Here is a 19,948-nt window from a genome sequence, read left to right as displayed (position 1 = left end):
ACTACGAGCTGCAGCGCTTCTGCGTGCTGATCTCGGTGTGGCTACCGCCTCCTTAAGGAACAGAAAGCGGCCAAGGTGAAAGTGCTTCTCCCCGCGGTGGGCAGCTGGGCCTGGGGGCGGCCACCGCTCCCCGGGGCGGAGCGCAGCCCTGGCCCCGCCCGGCCCCGCTGCTGTTCGCTCCGTGCTCCCCGCCGCCCACCTTCAACATGGCCTTCGCCACTCGCCACTTCGTGCGCGCCGCCTCCTCCGCCGCCGCCACGGCGGCCGCCAAGAAGCTGATAGTCAAACATGTGACGATCATCGGCGGCGGCCTCATGGGTGCCGGCATCGCCCAGGTGAGCGCGGACCCGGCCCGGCAGCGGGTCGGGCGTAGGGAGGACGGCGGCGCCATGGCGGCCGTTGGGCGGCCGTTACTCACGGGTGCTGCCCGAGGGCCACTTTGCGTCTCGTTTGGGGCTGGGGCTCGCCCCGTCGCGGGCGGGTCAGGCGAGGCGGGGATCACACTGGCGCCCAGCTGCCCCAGAGGCCCTGTTTGCAGGGGGAGGCGCCGCTCCTGTCCGGCGGCCAGCGCGGCCCGGTCCCGGGCGGAGGCGCCGGGGAAAAACCCCGCTCTGGTCGTACCGCACTGCTGCGCCTCGCGTCGCCGTCGCTTCTTATAGTTGACCTCCGTTTTTACTTCAAGCTGGGTCCGGACCCGGGCTCGGGGCAGCGCTGTGACCTGCCCCGGGAGAGAAGGTGGTGCGCGGGAGAGGGCGAAGCCGCCCGTCTCCGCTCTGGCCCCCTTGAGGCGCGTCACGTGCTGGTGCCAGTTGCCGGCTCGGCCCAGTCACCTTAAACGAGTCGAGTCGCCTGGAGCGTTCGTTCTCTCAGATGTGCGAGGCAGGGCTGATATTTAAATGACGAACCCGGACTTCTCGGAATGTTTTCTACTTGATGTTCAAAGTACTTGGCTCTATGCTTTTTTCAGCTTGTGTCTGCGTGAGAAGCAGCGGCTGCTCTTCCTCTGGAGGGCCCCACGCTCAGCAGAGCCCGACAGCCCTGGCCCACGGACCCGGCGGCTGGCCCTGGGCGAGGCCGTGGGCAGCGTGTGCTCATGGCACCCCGAGGATGAGAGTGGAGGGACACGCTCATTCTACTAGGTTGGCACACTGTTGCCAGTTCTGCTCTTAACACTGTGAAGAAGTAGATGATATTGTTGCAGTGCTGCTGTCCAGGCGCTCAGCTTTCACCCTTATTCTTCTCTTGGTGATCCACACACCTCCGCGTCAAATGAGTAGGCAGGAACAGCCAAGCTTGATGCTTTAAATTGTTTCAGGTATTTTTTTAAGACAATGTGTGGACTATTTATAAACCAGATGGCATGGAATAAAGTTTGGATAATGCTGGTCCAAGGAGAAAGCTTCTTCTAATCAAGGGAGCAGATCAGGATGTATTTTAGAAGTTATAAAATCAACATTTAGCTGTCAGCTGTGGATTTGTGGTTAACATTTAAATAAGACTTATTTTCTCAGTGTTTAATCTCAGGCCTTTGACTTTCAGGTTCATCTTTAACTTGATAAATTTGCAGCATAAGACTGGACAGTCCTGTCAGTGGTTTAAGATCTAGATATTTACGTAAATCACAGAGAGCCTGTTGCCCAAGATACCAGGGTAGTTTACAGACTTCAGAAGGAGTAACTGGAGTGTGCAGGCCTCCCCATGCAGAAACTCACATTCATAAATAGCAATTCTCCATTTTAATAAATTAATGGGTTTCCTTCTCAGAGCTGAAGGTTTCTCACATTCCTGGCAAATCTCTAGCAGGAGAAATAGTGAGGCTTTTTTTTTTTTTGCAGGGGAATTATCTAGTTGTTTATTAACTTGTCAGGTAAAAACAGTCTTCTGTACCTTGATATTAGACCTTGAGGTTTCCACTGAAGAAACTATCAAAGAATAACTTTGAAGAAAGTGATTCTCATGTTTGAGGAAGATGCATATGATTTTGCAGGGAATGTGAACTAATGTGTATATTCTGTTGGACCACACATTTGCAGAGAGCACGTTGTCGAGACAAACGTGTCTGGTACTTGGTAGTATAGGGGTTGCAGTCTTCTGTCACTGTTAAGGACCAAGGATTGTTTTGCTGACTATCTGCCTCCAATTTATCAATCCAAAATTATGTCAAAGCAGAGATGAGGACAATGTTTAGTGGGGTCTCTATACTGTATTAATAAAGATTTTCCTCCCTTTTAGAACACTTATGAAGTTATCTCTCCTCTTTCCTTACTTTCTGATACTGTCAGGAGAAGCTAATTTCTGCTAAAACGTGTGTCTGAAAGCTAAAAATTTCAAGCACTCTTGCATTTCGAATTTAATATTCTTAAGATCATTGGATAGTAGAGTCTAAGCAAGCATGTGTCTGAGATACCTTCTGCTGGTTTTCTTCTCTCCTATCCATGGAAATATGGTAAGAATGAGGTGAGAAAATGGAGTCATTAAGTTTTCTAGGATTTTTTGTCAGCTGGTCCAGTGATGGTGTACTTGTAAATGGATAATCAGTGAAGCATCTCTTATAAATGTCCTTGATACTGTTTTTTTTTTCCTGAAGAGTGGAGGATCTTGCTTTACCATTGCCAGTGATCAGCAACAGATGAAGTGTTAGGAGTGCAAGTCCAGGCTTGGTTTGAACTCTTTTTATGATTTTTTTTTAATGAAATGGCTATAGTGAAAATAAAACGAAGATGGATAAAGAAGTGTCCAGCTGCAGACTGATGCATTCTTAAAGCTGTGCTGCTGCTGTCCGGAGGAAGTCTGGCATCACTTTATTGGGTGGATTAGAGAGGTAACTTGGATGAGGATAGCACCATCCTTTTCTTCAGGAGATATCTGTATTTTTCATTTCAGTTGGCTTTCTTGGATTAGGCCTTGTGGGCGAGTGTTTAGTCTCCAGATGCAAGGTTAGATGTAAAGTAAAAGTTTGCAGAAGGGAAGCTCCTAAATTGTGGAACCATATTTTAACATCCACAGTTATTATAGTATAACTCTGTTACTTCAAGAATTCTGAAAATGAAGATGGGCTGTGGCTAACTAAGAAGAGACACATAAATTAATAGTGAAGTAACAGATAATGAACATCTGATTCTTAACAGGCTGTTGCAATAGAATGTTATATGTTTGAAATTGATTGAATACCAACCAAAAAGACAACCCAAAAGAGCTGTCAGTAGCTGAACCAGCTTTTGTACCAAGTACGTAGTAGGAAGAGTTGGCAGGCCATCAAGGTCTTGCAGAGTCCTGGAGTGGCAAATATTTCACTGCTACTCACAGCTCCACTGTCACCTTCCTGTTGTTTCAGGAACATACTCACAGCCTAACAGCAGAGTTGTGTTATACAGCAACCCAGGGTTAGCCATCCCTTATGCCACCTGCCACCCTGCCAGCATTCCTGTTTCGGTTTCCACAGCCCTTTTCCCTTCCCAGATCTAAGGATCTCAGCTAAGGCACTTGCTCTTTTTAAGTCAGCTGTTTGTTCACAGCCACAGAATTCAGCTGCCTCCAGGTGCAGGTAGCATTCTGTAGACAGCTCTGGGAAAAAATTGATTTCTTCTTTATTTTCCCTCAAGTTGTTTGAGATGCTTTCGCTCTGCTCCAACCTTGTACAAGTTTTTATGATTCTTCTAGAAAAGTGTGTTCTTTACCTCTCTTTTGTCTCATTCATTGCCTCATGTATTGTCTGCCCCAATACAAATCAATATGATGTGTTTTTTTATGACACTGATATTGAATCTTGTTTTTTAACTTACAGGTTGCAGCAGCCAGTGGTCACACTGTGGTGTTAGTAGACCAGTCAGAAGAAATACTTAAGAAGTCTACAAAAGGAATTGAAGAGAGTTTGAAGAGAGTGACAAAGAAGAAGTTTGCAGATAAGCCTGAGGTTGCCACCTTGTTAAATCCTCTAGGAAAACTTAGGAGAAAAAAAGCTAACATAATGATATTGCTTACAGTTATGCATTATAAAGCATGTTAATACACTGTCTTGTGCAGAAGAACCAACTGTCTTTGATTCAGGGAAGTTGAAAGATGTCTTACTTTATTTTCTTTCTGTTGTAGTCTTCAGCCTTGAGATAAAGATTTAAAACCACTTGATGACCTGTTAAAACAGGTGCTAAATGTGAAATGGTGCCAAATTATTAATCCTAAATTAATAGCAAGCTGTCTTTTAGCTCTTACTTGGGAATGCACCAGTTCTGTCCAAAAGGAAATAGCAAAAAAATTGTCTTAATGCCTTAGTCTTCCCTCTCCTCACTGTGTCTCAGGTACAGGGTTACTGCAAAGACAGTGTGACGGTTTAACTACCCTAATTCACTAACGTTAATAATTTGCATTTACATCTCTAAGACTTACATATAGCAAGTCACAGTGGAGTAGTTAATGCATCTAAATTTATATCCTAAAGGTTATTTGTTGCTATGCTTGTCTTTCTAAATTCCACGGCAGGTTCAAGTCTTCTTTTGATACATATTACATATGTAATATATACTGGTATTGATGATTACTGGCATGAATGATGCATCAGACAAAGGAAATGAAAAAGGGCTTGTTTGAATGTGGGAATACAGGAAAAAATTCTAGTAATACCAGGATAACCAGAGTATACATAGATCATTATGGGGAGTCTTTTCATCCAAAAGAAAATTGCCCACATGGTGCTTGCACTTTATGTACGACATGATGCTCTAGCATGCAGGTGTGTTTTTACTTGTGCTACATCTCCATTTACTCTTGATTCATAGTCTTACAGTTCCATTTGATTTCTGTCCTCACAAGCAATGTCAGTGATTGTCAGGTTTACTAGTCAGAAAACAATATTTTTTTCCCACATATTTGACTGAATCTATAATGAGTGTAGGCTATTTCATTTCATGAAGTATTGTTGAAGTGGCACATATTTGTTCGTAGGAGTGAACCAGATAATACTGAATGAAAACAGTGCAAAGGTTTGAAACTGAAAAAGTTCCTCTTTGTGAAGGGCAGGTCCAAGTTGTCTCAGAAGCTACTGATTGGCCAACCAAATGTTTGCTCAGACTCTTGTGCTGATGTTCACTCAGGGTCTTATGCTGCAGGTTGGACTGCAGTGAGTAGTCTTCCTACAATAATGAATTTACAGGTCTCCTGTTTGCCTCAAAGCAGATTAGATTGTCTAGGAAAATTTTGTTAGTGAAAGCATCATATCTGTACATACTTAAAACTTTATCACTGATTTGTGAAATATGGCAGACTGCCTGCATTTCTGAGGGCTCAAAACCACTCCAGAGCACATAAAGGGATTTTCATGTGAAAATAAACTAAATAATTTTAAAACATTGCAACTTCTTGGAAATGTTTCAGGCTGGTGCTGAGTTCATTGAGAAGACGTTAAAGAACCTCACAACAAGCACAGATGCAGTAGCAGTGGTCCACAGCACAGATCTGGTGATAGAAGCCATTGTGGAGAACCAGGAAATTAAAAATGAACTCTTCAAGAGGCTGGATAAGTTTGCTCCAGAGTATGTGGGTTTTTTTCCTGTCACATTTTGAAACTTCGACCTTTGTATCTTCTGGTTTTATTCTGCATTTTCTTAAATGCTTTTTATAAAAAACAGGAGCATTTCACCCTTAGACTAACTTGACTTTCATGTAGTGTGGAATAGTTGTTGTGCCAGGTACATATGTTACACAACACTTTTGGATCTTTCACTGAGTTTATTTACTTACTGCATTGATGTGCTTCTGGGCATGTTTAGTCATAAAGATTGTCTATCTGCTCAGCAAGTTCAAATCCAAATTCAAATGTACGACAGTAGAATAAGCTGGTACACATGGGAGGCATGGTTAATGTATGTGATCACAGATGTAATTAGGCAGTTGAGATCATAAATTATTAGTTTTCAGTGTGCCTAGCATGAGCAAGTTAGCAGAAATCTCAGCCTTTAGCTGTAAGTCAGAGTCAGCAGTGGCCTAAGTGAACTAAGTTTACTTTTCATTACAAGAGTTTGAAAATTGCTCATTGCTGGGTGTCGTGTGTGAGGTAAAAGTAAATAATTTCCTAGGATGCACTCACTCAGTTACTTACAGTTCTTGAAACTTCCTTTGAACTGTATTTGGTAACTGTTGCAAGTTACTGTTGAATTTTATCCAAACCCAAAAAATGTTATTAAGCTGAGTATGCAGTCTCAAAAGCTTGATCCTTGTAATGAGTGACTCAGAATCACAAGACCTCGACTGCTTGCAAGTTGAGATTTTAACTAGTGCAGCTAAATCTGGGGGTATTGGCTAAGAAGTATTCTAGACTGTCTAACTAAAGAACTAGGCAAGCTGCAGCTTGAAGGAAATGTCAAGGGAGAAAAGATGTTATCGTTAGATGACTTCAGCCTGGGGACATACTCAGGCTATCTCATAGGGTTGGTAGTGAAAATTACCTGGTACTTCTGAAAGCAATAAATGATAACAAACAGCTGTGCACAGGACACAGGGTAACTTGCATTACTTTTAGTCTAACAGGCGACAGTAGCTGCCTTCAGCAATTATCAGGGTACCTTGTCATGATTAGATTGTGCTTATTTTGTGAAAACAGATCATTGCTTGCAGAGATCATGTTCAGCAGAGAAAGCTAATGAGTAAATTAGAGCCTACAGAATGGCAAACTGTCTAGCACCAGTCAGCAAGGAAAAGCAGACATGGGGACTTGATATGTTAAGAACACCTGAGGCTGTTTTTCATAAGACGGAGCTGTTTATAAGCATAGCTGCCTTGAAACATCAAATTTTACTTTAAAAAAGACCAGGAGTTGTTCAGATATGCTCCTTCCTATGGCAAAAGGCATGATTTTGCAGGATTGGGAGAAAACAGCATTATACAACAAGCCTTTCTTTTTAAGAGGGGAGCTGGAAATGATAATAAACATACAGGTCTTACATGTAGGATAAAGAAAAGGGAAGTGGATGCTGAAGAGTATGAATTGCAGTGTAGGAAGTCCAGATGAAAGGAAAGAAGAGCTGGTAAAATAGTGAAAGTAGCCAAGTGCTTAAAATATTAGCCATTAGAAACAATATGTACTTACAGGATGAATATAGATTTGCAGGTTGTGTGGGGAGCATGAATAGAAATGTCTAGTGAGAAGCTGCAGGCTTTATTCACCTGGTGTGGGCACCGGAGTGGAATGGAAAGCTCTAGCATTGCAAGTGTCCTGCAGCCTTTGCTAAGATTCACTGTTTCAAGATTTCTAAATCTGATACAGAGTAACTGTTGTGTCAGCTTAATGGAGGTGGTGAACTTGGGATTGATTGGTAATGGAGACAAGATTTGTTTAATGATAGCTTTGAGTCTTGGGACAAGTTTTGCTTTTGTGGGACCCTGGGCATTGATGGCTCTATGAAGTGTGTGTTATAGGCAGAGATCATAAAAGACCAAGCTCCTGAGGAGGCAAGACTTGTCTTGACTTAGGACTTACTGCAGGGGTAGCTAGTAGCTGATGGAAAGGTAATGGGCCATGTGTTACAGTTGCTAAGACAAGATGTTGAGTTAGGCCTTTGGAGCATAAGCTGTGTGAAACAGCTTGCATTTTTCTTCTCTTATACAGTATCTCATGTCTCATGTGTTTCCTCAGCTGCAGCAGCTATATGTTTGTCTCCCATTTTTACACTCTGATGACCTCTGCAATGAAGTACAAGGACAGCACAAAACCAAAGCATTGCATTAAACAACAACAAAAAGTTTTCTCCTCCTCATTTTCTCTATAAAAGAACTGTAATTCCTCTGAAAGTGGATCCGTAAGTGGAGGGAGGTGAGAAAACTATTCTGTTTGAGAAATGTTTTATTCAGGAGTGGGGAGAAAACTTAATGAGCTAGGGGAATTTGGCAACTCCAGATAACATTGTCAACTCAGGGTATTCACCACTGGGAGACTGTCCAGGTGAGTGCGGTTTCTTGGATGCAACCAGTCTGAGAGCATACTAGCTTTGCAAAAGGCTTATATATATTTCAATTAGTGTTATCCTCCTAAGATAGTAATTGTTACTGTGTTACATGGTCATCATCTTCAGGCAGTAAAGCGTTGATACAGTCTTGTGTTTCTATTTTGGAAAGGTCAAGCTAGGGTTTTTGTAGAATATTCTCACATTCTCAGTGGGTTTTAGGCCTTTAAACACTGCAGCAGTTCTTCAGACTGAATCATAATGAAAGTGACAAAATGATTTTTTGGATGTCCACTTAAAGAGCTATTGACTAGTTGTTTTCTCTTTATTTCTGGGTGATGGGAATGCCCATCAACATCTCTTGATCTGGGATTTATCTTTAGATGTGGAAACTCAACTAGGAACTGGCCAGTGGTTTTCAGCTTATCACTGTGTTCGAGTCAATGTATTATAAGACTGTTACAGGCTGGGCAATGGTGTTTTTTATTCACCGTGTAATGGAGCTGGGCTGCAAGAGTCAGGTTTATTACAATGCCATTTCCCTGGTGTTGGAATCTCTTTCTAATGCCTTCCCCTGACCCTCTGAATAGCACCCAGAGAAAACACGCTAGTGCCTGGAAAAGTATGGCTGAGGCTCCAGGGTACTACTGCTTTCAAAAGCCTTCCAGCTCTGCTAACACCTGAAGCATGGAGTATGTAATTCAAAGTCAGAGAGGCATGTATGTAAATTCTTTTTTAAGCTCAGTTTAAATCAGTTGTTTGGTCAGAGCAGAAAATGTAAATAAAAAGTACTTGTACACAATACAAATTTAATACTTTTACCCCCCAAGGCATTATGTTGTGTGAGGTTGCAGTATTCACTGGCAGAAGGAATGCTGAGGTAAAATCTCTTACTTTCAATGAACCCAGATGCAAACATATCAATCTTTTGATAGGTTTACATCTTACATCTATGTGCTTAATTTTTATATGGATATTTGAATTCTTTGTATACAGCACCAATTTTTCAGTGAAGATAAGTGTCTTTTGAATGCATTGACACGTGTCAGAACTATGACACATAGAACACTCTTTTTAATACCCTACTCCAGAACAATGTAAGACCCACTTTATGGTGGGGAAATAACAAAAAATAGTGTTAGTAAGAAGTTTAAACACGAATTTTCATATTTTTTAATTTCTTTCTCCATAACAAATTCTCAAAAACAAAGAAAATGTAACTCAAAATGGAAATCAGTGTAGGGGTTTTTATCTCCAAATATTTTCTTTTAATTCCCCTATCCCTGTGACTTGGACATAACTTTTTTGAAAGCTCTGTTGTGAGGATCAATTACGTCTTAGTGAAAGATAAGCAAAAGACCAACATAGATGAGTGTTTCATAAGTCCAGTATGACAATTTTTTGAAAGATCAGTAAGATACAGCCCAGAATGGAGGATAGAATTTCATGTCTAATTTAGTTTCTTATCTTTGTGATTTGAAAAAAAAGCCATTTCAGTGTAAATCAGGACTGTTTAGGTTCTGAGATATTTCTGGAAAAAAACAATATAAATTGCAGTTAGTAAATAAGATTCATGTCTGGAAAAGTACTTCATGTGTGTTAAAATTCTTGTGATTTTTTTTTCCTTTTTACATTCTTTGCATTGTCCTATGCATGGCAGTTTTCATCTTTTATCTGTTTTTTTCTTTTCTTTCCATCAGCTCTTTGCTCTGATGGTAACTTTACTTATCACATCTACCATTGATTATTATTTTTTTTGAAAATGGATTTCAAATTTTTCTTAATGTTCCAGAGTGCATTTTTGACATGACAGTGCAGTTTCCCTACATGTATAAGTGATAATCAACAAAAATACTATTAAGTTTCTACAATTGCTTAAGGAATTACATTGAATGGATTTGAGAAATTAACAGAAATTTTCTATCTACAGAGTCTTTTACAATGGCCTAATAAAAGTATTGAACATACATACTTGGGAGTCAGAAGCTCACACAGCTCTTCCAGTGATTGTTTTCTCATCAACAAAAAGACTGTGATAATCTGGTGGGATATTTCTGAGAATTCTGTGCTGGTTAGCCAATGGATATCTGATTATGTTTAGGACACCAGTCTCCTGCTGTCAGAAAACTAGCTGTCATCACAGAATGTCAAGGGTTGGAAAGGACTTTGAAAGATCATCTAGTCCAAACCCCCTGCCAGAGCAGGACCATCTAGACTAGGTCACGCAGGAACATGTCCAGGTGAATTTTGAATGTATCCAGAGACAAATTTACACAGTTCTTATGTTTCTTTTTTCCAGGCATACAATATTTGCAAGCAACACTTCATCCTTGCAAATCACACAGCTGGCGAACTCAACCACCAGGCAGGACCGATTTGGTGGTCTCCATTTCTTCAATCCTGTGCCTATGATGAAGCTTGTGGAAGTAAGTGTTTTATAACATCATCATCATAACCACTGTAACACAGCAATGCAATTGTCATCACTGAGAATTCACTTAAGTGAAAGAATAATCTAAGTTGGTAGCTCTTCTGATACGGAATAAGGTACCTCTGCCTCTCGTGAAAAAAGGGTGGTGCAGTCCCTGTTGAGGGACAAGATGAAGAGGTGGGTAAGTCTTTCAATCTTAAAGTTGTCCACTGAACTGCCAACAGAGGTGCTATTTATAGTGATAATTTCAGGCAAGCAAACAAGCTGATTAATAAGAACTGCTGACAGCTTAAACAAAATCACCTGATGAATTGGCAAAGGAATTTGTTATGGAAATTGCTTTGTGTGGAAATTGATAGAAAATGATGTGAGACAAAATCTTTCTGCCTTGTGATTTTTTGAAACAGTCAATCGTGTTTGTTTCAATGTTCCAGATGATTTATCTGGAAGTATTGCAGTATTTCACATCCTTTAAGGAAGTGTAAAAAGAAATTTTTACATAACTCTTCAAATGTCTTTTCTAAACATACTCTCTTTGGCTACAGCATGTGATTTCTAATAATACTGCAATGCAAAGCAGAATGAGAAATAATATGATAAAAAATTTACTTAAACATCCAAAGTAAAGGTCATATTGGAGCAAAAAATACAGATCTATTTTCTCGCTTCCCCCCATTATTGTTGACATTGGTCAGCTACAATTTATTAGTTCATTAAGTGAAAATAAACTTTGCATTTTGTCCACCATGCCCCGAAGTTTCATGTACTTCATGCCCTTAAATGCTGGGAATCATTTTCCTCTGTCCCATGAGTTCTAGTAATGCACTGGTGACAAGCACTTCACATATATTGTGCCTGCTTTTTGAACTCCTGAGATTCACTTAATTGTATTTTTTGCTTGTTTCCTATTAAAGTACATACACAGTTGATCACTTTGTGCCGTTGAATATATTATTCTTTTCCTCTCTTGAAATGGTTGAACCTTTTAGCTGAAAGGAACCCATTTGATTCAGAGTATGGTAGTCTCATGAGGGCTCGGACACTTTTAAATTGTCACTAACTTCTGTAAGCATGTGAATTTTAAATTTTTTCATGTTTAATGTTTCATCCTATATATTGTGACTAAATGACTGAGGGAAAGAAATGTAAGAAGAAAAGAGAGGATTTCTCTAGGTGTTTTCAGAGATAATGGAAATCTTTAACGTAATTCCTTAAGGCTAACATAGGCTTTATTGATTTTTGTGCTAAGAACCTACTTGTTGGGAGTAATTTATTACAATGTCTTGTCTCAAGCCTGAAACAGATCACGGTCTTTAGAAATCTAACCTAAGCCACTGTGAGATTTGAAAAATACAGAACATATGTCTCATTATTTGTAAAAAGCCATAAACGGAACAATCCCTGACTGATTACAAGCTTTGTCATTTGTGACGTTTTTTACCTGACTTGCACATGTCCTACCCCAAAGTCAATCAAGTTGATGAGTAGTAATTGAAGAACTTTATAACACAGAAGCTGTGCTTTTAGTGAAAAGATCTTGAGAGATGCCAATGTTAGTAAATAAATACACTTTTAAAGCTTTGCTTTTGTTTTGCATCTCCTGCTGTAAGTGAGAATTGGCATTGACAAACACTGTAGAATGTGTAAACCAGACGTTTCAGTTTGAAGTAATCTGGTGGAAATCAAGAGAATAGCCAAAACGATGAAAGTTATTACTGAAATTGCCAGTAATTGGTCATGGAAGCTGTCCTTCATGGGTCACAAATCTGCAGTGCCTTTGAGTCTTATCTGCGCGTTTCATAGATTGTTGATCTCATGCTCAGAAGCACATAGCTTTGATGGGATTTCTTTCTCAAATAGTCCAGAAGGCTAGTGTTGTAATTCTAAAGTCTATATTAAAACTCATTCTTGAAACTGTTACAGTCTTATGTAAGTATCTCAGATATTTTTATGTAATATCAATTAAAAGAGCATTATTTTTTCTGCTGAGAAACAAGACTTTTCCTCACTCCTAACAGTGATTTTTTTTTTTTCTTTTTTTTTTCTTTTTGTGTTAGTCATTAGGGTGGGGGGAAATATCTGTGTATCTTAATTGTATGAACAAGGAGGTCAGCCTTAACTGCTTATGTATAGCAGTTTTTGGTTACCACACATTAACAAATGACTTTAATGCATGCCAACTGCAGTAAAGTATAGAAAATACTATATGTGACAAAAAACTCAGTTGTGAAGAACATCAACATGGAAGCATACTACTCAAAAGATAAGAGGCTGTCACAAATTTGAAAGACAGATTTAAAATTTTCTTTAGAATTTCATGTGTGTGTTGTGCCTATATTGGGCACAAGGTAGATGTTACGACCCTTTTTATCAGGACCTATGTCTGTTAATATGGTTCTCTAGAGTGATGTCAACAGAGGACTATGCAGCTTTTAAAGTTGTTTTTTCATAATATAATCTCTAAGTGTGATTCCAAAGGGTGGTCACTTTTACCATCCATACTGGTCGTGTCTTAAAGAAACACGTAATTTCAAAATGTGCCAAGTGCTGTATCTATCTTTAAAGTAGATTTCTGTGACTGTTATGTATGTATCCACTGAAATTTCTGGAATAGTATTCTGTGTTACAGTTTAATCACCGCTGTACTGGAAATGCAAGAGAGTGTGCTTACACTTTCCTTACCTTCCCTCTGCCCAGGTCATCAAGACTCCAATGACTAGCCAAAAGACTTTTGAATCGCTTGTGGACTTCAGTAAAGCAGTAGGAAAGAGTCCTGTCAGTTGTAAGGTCAGTAGATTTTGATCATATAGTGTTCTTGAAAACTATTGATTTTAAGGTAGTAGGTTTTAGTATATGTAAAAGCAATTATAGGCTGCTTTTTGCCTAGTTTCTCATCTGTGTTAAAAGTATTTGGACAAAGAATACATTCTCATTTACCAGAAATCCCTAAAGGTAGGGTAACTCTAGACATCTTGTCTAGAGAAGCAAAAACTCACAAGTATCATGGTTTGTAGGTTTTGTTTTTTCTTTGTATTTTTTGTTTTGATTAAAGCTCCTATAAAAGAAATTCTGTATCAGTTTGTTACCTTCTTCTGACAGCATGTGTTTCACCTTTTCATTGATAACATTGATGTTTGCTATTGAAGTGATCCTAACTTTCGAAAGCATGGTGCACCAGCAAGCAGTGGGATAGAAGCAGACTGTTAGCTAGGAGTGTTTCTAGTAGTGAACACACAAAAAACCTGTTAGGGAGGAACTGCTGTTCTTGTATCCTTCAGGAAACTGTAACAGCGGGATTTTGCTAAAGAAAAGGCCAACTGGGCACATGAAATTATTTTAAGATCGAGTTGGGCTTGTAGTAGTCTTAGTGTTCTCAGCCACGAGCAATTTCAGAAATAAGGAATGGCATATAAATGCTCATCTTTTGTGTTTTGATACTAAGCAGATAAATCACATGAAAAATACAATTTAGAGAGTACCAGAAGCTGATGATTCAATAAGTGTCTTCATCCAATATTTAATTTTTCATGTAGCATTTGAATGTATTACAGGTAAGGAATGTTTATTCAGAATCCTCGTTTTCTTTCTTTTAATAGGATACTCCAGGGTTTATCGTTAACCGTCTCTTGGTGCCATATATGATGGAAGCTGTTCGACTTTTTGAGAGAGGTACTTGGGATATTGACTTTGGAGAGTGTGACATAAAACACTGCTAAATATTAGATCCCTCCAGAAAAGCCTTGGGATTCCCTTAAAACTTTCAGACTTTCAAGACTGGAAGTGAATAATGAACATCAAATAGGAGCCAGTGTGTACATTGGCAAGACCTTGTCTTCGCTTTGAAATGTCAATGTATGCAGAGTCAGAAGGTCCACGTTACTTGTGTGGGAAATTTCTGGTGGTGCAAAATGCCTAGGGTTTGGAGATGACAAGGTGAGTGTAGAGCCACTGCAAAAATATCCTCTGCCAACTACTTGGGAACCTCCTTCTTTACATCCAAGGGATGTATGATAAAGTTTTGAAAATCCTATAATGGGACCATTAGCAAAGTTCTCTTGAGTTCACCTCTATTGGGCTTGTGAAATAAACACCAATTTTCAGCTGAGGTAAGTAGTATAATACTCGGTGTCATGCTACAGTACTGGCATACAAGTGATTTGGGTTCAATTACTGCACCATAAATCCTCTTAGTCCTCTTTTATGTCCTTTTTTTAGACACAGGTTCTTTACGAACTCCCAGCTCCCTGCTGGTATCTTTTATGTTAATACTGAAGGTAGGCAGAAATAGTCATGAATCCCCAAAGAACCACTAACTTTTCTAAGGCATTGATAATTGTTTTGAAAGGGAAACAAGCCAATAATGTAGTGGTTAAAGAGGAAATTATACTGCTTTTGTTTCAAGTGCTCTGCTCGTAGCTCCCTGCTACTAAGAATGTAATTTGAAACATTTTGTTTCTGAAATAACTTTTTTACAGATGAAAGCACTCCATCGTCAGGATTCCACCAAATATGCTTTAAATATTAAGAATCTCTTTTATATCACAGGGAAGGGACGGTTTGAACTCTAGGGAAAAAATATAAACCAACATTACTTGTTTATCCATCAACAGATGTAACTAACTACACCTCAAAAGGAGAAAAGAGCAAATTTAATGACTTGAAAGGCAAAGGCAGTGATGTGAAGGGGCATTATTCTCTTAGAAAAAGTAACAATTTTAAAATAAAGTGTATGGGTATTTCAGTCCTTGTAAAAAACCTGCCTTTAAGTGACATTTTATCATTATGCATATTTCAGGAAACAATAAGACTTTAATTAAACATAGAAGAAAGCAGTCGTTGAGATGTTAAAATTGACTGTTTTCTGCCTAAGTAAAACAGTATTTTGATTTAATCTTCTGTTTTTTTTTATTCAACAGCATGATATTTTCAAACTTGTTAAGGTTCATTTATGAGTTTTTAATTCTAATGAAATCTATTTTAAAACCTGGTTAATGTTTTGAAAAGCCTGATGGCTGTCTTCTAATCCATATTTTCCACTGAATCGGGTTAAATTTTTATCATATTCTTTGCATTAATTCTCAGAGTAGACACTTGAGCCAAAATGTATGAAATTTGGTCTCTTTCCTGGCAACTCCAAGCACTGAAATACTATTTTATTGGGTCAGTCCTCAAGTCTTTATTGATGCACATTTAAGACAAGGAGATTTTGTGTTTTTTTCATGGGCAAAATACCTTTAGTGTATTAACAGTGATTTAAACGGGGACATCACATAAATATTAATGTATGGTGGTCTGTACTACCCTGTTCTTAGTGAAAAAAAAAATCAAGAATTCAGCCAGTCAAGTTTCTGTGGAAGTCTGCTTTATAGCAGGAGACCAGTATGAACTCAGGCCACAACCCTTGTTTGGCCCCTTTTACTCTTGAATTGTTATTGGAACTCAGCTGTGTACAGCCAAGTGGCCAAGTCTCAAGTTTGACAGACAACGAGGAATGAATCTGTTGATTAATGAAGTATGTACACCTGCATCAACTTAGAATGATTTGAGGATTTACATGTGTTTGAATTTGGGGAACTGAAATTGTTAGAATGAATTAAGGCTGATTATCCCAGTTTCCTGGGAATAAAACCAGGTTTTAAAAAAAAGTATCAACTTTAAGGAGTGAAAGGAAATATGTAAAATTATCCCTTCATACAGAACCTGCACTGAATTTGTTGCCTTTACAAGAGATTTTGAAAACTTCTTTCTAAGATTCTCTGATCTTAGGTGTATAAGTTGCATAGGCTGCCTGATAAGCTTTTGGACACTCTGAATGCCTGTACGTGTTGAGCATAGAGGTTAATTAACAGGTACCTCTGGGGTTGGTTTAACTTGGTCCTTTTTATAGGATCTGCAGAGAAGTGCACTGCCTTTATCAAAATATGTACTAGAAATAAGAAGTAGATGTGTGTCTGCTTTCATGACAATATAAAATATGCATTCCCAGCAAAAGAATGAGGTGAAGATTAAGTGTGACACATAGCAATGCAGTATTTGTATTTTTACTGGCACAGACAGAAACAGAAGTAACAACAAATTTCTCATAATTTGGATTATTTTTTAAAAATAATTTTGGAATTTACAATTTTAATTGCACCTGCACAGTTCCCTTCAGGTCACTCCTGTTTGCCATCTCCAAAGCTAATGGATATCGTTTGGTGAAAGCTGCTGTAACTAAGCTTGTTACTCAGCTGATACTGCTCCCTTCTCTGTGCCTGACTTGTCCATCAACTGGACAGACATCACTTGCCTTCTGGCTGTTGCAGAGTAAAGGTAGCTCTGTCCTGTGCATCATTCAGAAACTGCTTCTGATGACGTGAAATTGAGATATTTCCTTACTTACACTTTTCATCTGCCTCTAAAAGAAGCTCTCGATTCTTCACAGTGAACAGTTCTTCCTCTAGTCTTGTGGATAGGTTGAGCACAGTAGCTGTGGCTCCATCAGTAGTGTAGCGATATGTGTTGAATTGCAAGTGGGAACTACAAAAATGGAAAGCAGGCCTGCAGGGCTTTTTTTTTTTTTTTTTCCTTCCTGAGAGATTCAGCTTTATACTCCAGCATGTGTCTGCTGACTCCAGTTTTTGTGATTCTGAAACGTGCAAGGATTGAAGAGCTGCACTAGGGTGAAATAACACCCTGTTAATTATTCATAAGTGGTGCCCAGTAGATACGGATTCTTCTCTGTTCATCAAACTGTCAATCTTCTCTCTAGGAGATGCATCAAAGGAAGATATTGATGTTGCTATGAAGCTTGGGGCTGGCTATCCCATGGGTCCATTTGAACTACTGGACTATGTTGGGTTGGATACCAGTAAATACATTATAGATGGTATTGCATGCTTATTTTCTTCTATTTTCTCCCTTTTTAGCCAAATTGCAGATGAATGTTCTAATGAAAGTCTGACTCTTAATTATTTTAAATGGAATGTTTATGACATAGCCTTTTAACCGCTGAGGAGAAAGGAATGTGAATTGATCTCAGAATGCTGTACTTGTACAACATTTGTACTATATTCCTGTACCCTGCGTGCATGGGGACAGAATGGTGGTATGTTTGCTGACTTCATCAAGTTCCAGTGGAAAATAATATTAGTGGAAATTGATATAACTAAAAAGAGTCAGTGGGAAGAAATACATGTATTGGAGATAAATTCTGACGAAAAGCAACAAATGTTGAGACTACCCTGTCCTTTTTCCGCCAGCCACGTTGTCATTCTCACCAAATAGGAAACCCAGTAAATACCTTAAAAGATGCAACTATGCTATCTCCCTTTCACTTCAGTCTTTCGAGGTCCCTTCCAACCCTTAAGATTCTGTGAGTCTGTGAATGTTAGTAAAATAACAAAAAGACCCCATGATTGGTGATGGCTTCTTGATGGTTGTCGTGTTATTTTTGAAGGAGCAGCTTAAATATTCTCCACAACAACATTCTCAATATGGCATCTTCAATGAAACTTCTTTTGCTTTTAGCCAGTAGTGTGAAGAAGTGCTACATTGTTACAACTGACCATGCCTTTTGCAGATAGAAATTCAGCTTGGAGTGAATTTCCCCTTTCATGTTTTTTTTTTCAGTATAGCCTTTGTTTTATTTCTTTGTACTTAACTATATTTTTTAAGTTCTTAATGGTTTTTTACAAGTGTTAAAAATCCTCAGTCATGGTGACTATAAAGTGTTTGGAGTAAACTAGGCTGAATGACTAGTTCGTAGATTTGTTCATAATCATCAATCTGTGCTTTATGAAGCTGTATTGAAGGGTCTCAGAGTCTGGAATAAGTTCCAAACCTCCTTCTGTTTTCTGAACTCTTAATTTTCTTCAAAGGAGATGCAGATATCTGTTATCTTCGCATGTTAACAAAACTGTCACTAATTTATCCACTTCTTTTCTTCCACCAGGATGGCATTCCCTAGAGCCCAACAATCCTCTTTTTGCACCTAGCCCGCTCCTGAATAAACTAGTACAAGAAAAGAAGCTGGGTAAGAAGACTGGAGAAGGATTTTACAAATACAACTGAACTCCAGACCTTGAGAGCTGTTAAACTATCTGTGTATGATATTCAGCATTGCTGTATTGCAGGTGAATTCTGTTTAAACCTTCCCAAGAATGGCACAAGCTGCATTTAGAGTGTAACCCACCTCTTGAGTTGAGAGATTGCACTAGTTAACCATTTCTCTAGTGAAAGCTTGATTTAGTAGATTATTTTTTCCTTGTAATTTTGAAGAGCTATATATGTACAGTGCCTTCATGCAAATGTTGATTTTTCAGGTGTGAGACAATGACAAGTGAATTTATTTGAAACATTATTATATTGACAGTAAAAATCCTAAAAATAACTGCACTTTCTTAAAAATAAAATTTTCAACACTTCTGTATTGAAAGTCCCGACTTGGCAGTTGATGCACTTGGTTGTAGCCCACTGGGTGGCAGTCTGTTTTCACCCTGACAAATGTGGGAAGCTGTTTTGTTAGGCTGTTTCTGAAGTGCTGTGCTAATCTGTAGGTGTAAATTACAGTGCCTTGAACAATGATTTTCTAAATGTTGTAGTATTTAAAAAAAAATAATGATTCTTGCAATGGCAAGCTGTCACCTGGACAGCATTGTAAAGCAAAACTCATAATTTGGTTTGGGATTTTCTGGCATTTTCAATTACTGGTTGAGGGCCTCCTTTTGCTAGGTGTTGTGGAAACATAATGAAGAGATGGTTTCTATTCTGAAGTGCCTAATATGTCAATTTTATTTTTTATTTATTAACAAAGCTGGGTACCAGGTGAAAGCTTCTGTATGCTTTCTAGAGTACTGTAAATTGGCTTTACTGGCTATTCATGTTAAGTATTATTTTTACACCCTACACTGCTACTATAGTTGTGTACTTCAGGAGCTTGAAATTGGAGTCTGTGCTGTGTAAACAAATAGGTGTGTCAGGCTGCCTGAGGCATCTTCTGTTTTGCAACTCTGTTTCCTTGGGGCTTAGCAAAGCCTGGATTTGTTCATGGTGGGAGTTGCTACAAATCCAGCCTTTTCTCCAAATACTGCTGAACAAGTGGGCATGAGGGTTGGAGTTCCAGTTCAACTGAGTAGTAGCCTTCTTTTAGTTTGTGAATTTGGTCTGTAAACCGAGTGCTTTTATCTATATATGTTTTTTAATTAAAGAATTTCTTCATAATTATTTAACACAAAGTTGCCTCTTCTGCCCTTCACCAGCATCTAGTTCAGATTGCATCTAAAGAAACTGAGGCTGACAGATGCTAATTTCTTTGCACATGATCACACAAGAAAGCTGAGTAAAGAATAAAAAAAAATTGCTTTATTATATCCTGGTTCCTACTTGCAGATCTTCTGATTTTGTGTTGCTTGTCTTGAAAGAAGAGGATTAAAAGAAGGAAATGGCACTGTAAAAATTCCTCTTTCCTTTACTAATATATTGTTAAATTGAATCGATTTTCTTAAAATGCAGCCTACTTCTTGCATCTGAGGTCTGTTTCACCTGAAGGTTCTTAGTGTCTGTTTAGTGACTGAAGTGGTGCAGGGTGAAGATAGCTTTAGAACTA

The 19,948-nt window shown here is 38.9% G+C and overlaps 1 protein-coding gene across 2 annotated transcripts; it reads left to right on the top strand.

Annotated features, from left to right (window-relative positions):
- The first annotated feature begins 164 nt into the window (after positions 1-164).
- Positions 165-19,710, top strand: HADH (hydroxyacyl-CoA dehydrogenase). 2 transcript variants are annotated; one of them, XM_061994163.1, is made up of 8 exons: positions 166-335; positions 3,785-3,913; positions 5,368-5,525; positions 10,231-10,357; positions 13,060-13,149; positions 13,959-14,031; positions 17,114-17,230; positions 18,296-19,710. In XM_061994163.1, exons 1-8 carry the CDS (start codon positions 207-209, stop codon positions 18,412-18,414), a joined length of 942 nt encoding a protein of 313 aa, XP_061850147.1. In that variant the 5' UTR covers positions 166-206; the 3' UTR covers positions 18,415-19,710. The 2 variants fall into 2 exon arrangements, with proteins under 2 accessions (XP_061850148.1, XP_061850147.1); XM_061994164.1 differs by lacking the exon at positions 17,114-17,230 and having other exon boundaries at positions 165-335.
- The last annotated feature ends 238 nt before the right edge of the window (positions 19,711-19,948 follow it).

This window comes from Colius striatus, chromosome 3 (genome assembly GCF_028858725.1).
Source record: "Colius striatus isolate bColStr4 chromosome 3, bColStr4.1.hap1, whole genome shotgun sequence".
NCBI classification, from domain to species: Eukaryota; Metazoa; Chordata; class Aves; order Coliiformes; family Coliidae; genus Colius; species Colius striatus.
Note: the sequence above shows the minus strand (reverse complement) of the source record. Positions and strands in the feature narration are given on the sequence as shown.

Excerpts from the sequence above, each read along its gene's own strand:
- HADH (XM_061994163.1), top strand. The coding sequence starts at position 207 with ATGGCCTTCGCCACTCGCCACTTCGTGCGCGCCGCCTCCTCCGCCGCC. Across the intron at positions 13,150-13,958 it reads AGAGTCCTGTCAGTTGTAAG|GATACTCCAGGGTTTATCGT; the intron begins GTCAGTAGATTT and ends TTCTTTTAATAG. Across the intron at positions 14,032-17,113 it reads TGTTCGACTTTTTGAGAGAG|GAGATGCATCAAAGGAAGAT; the intron begins GTACTTGGGATA and ends TCTTCTCTCTAG.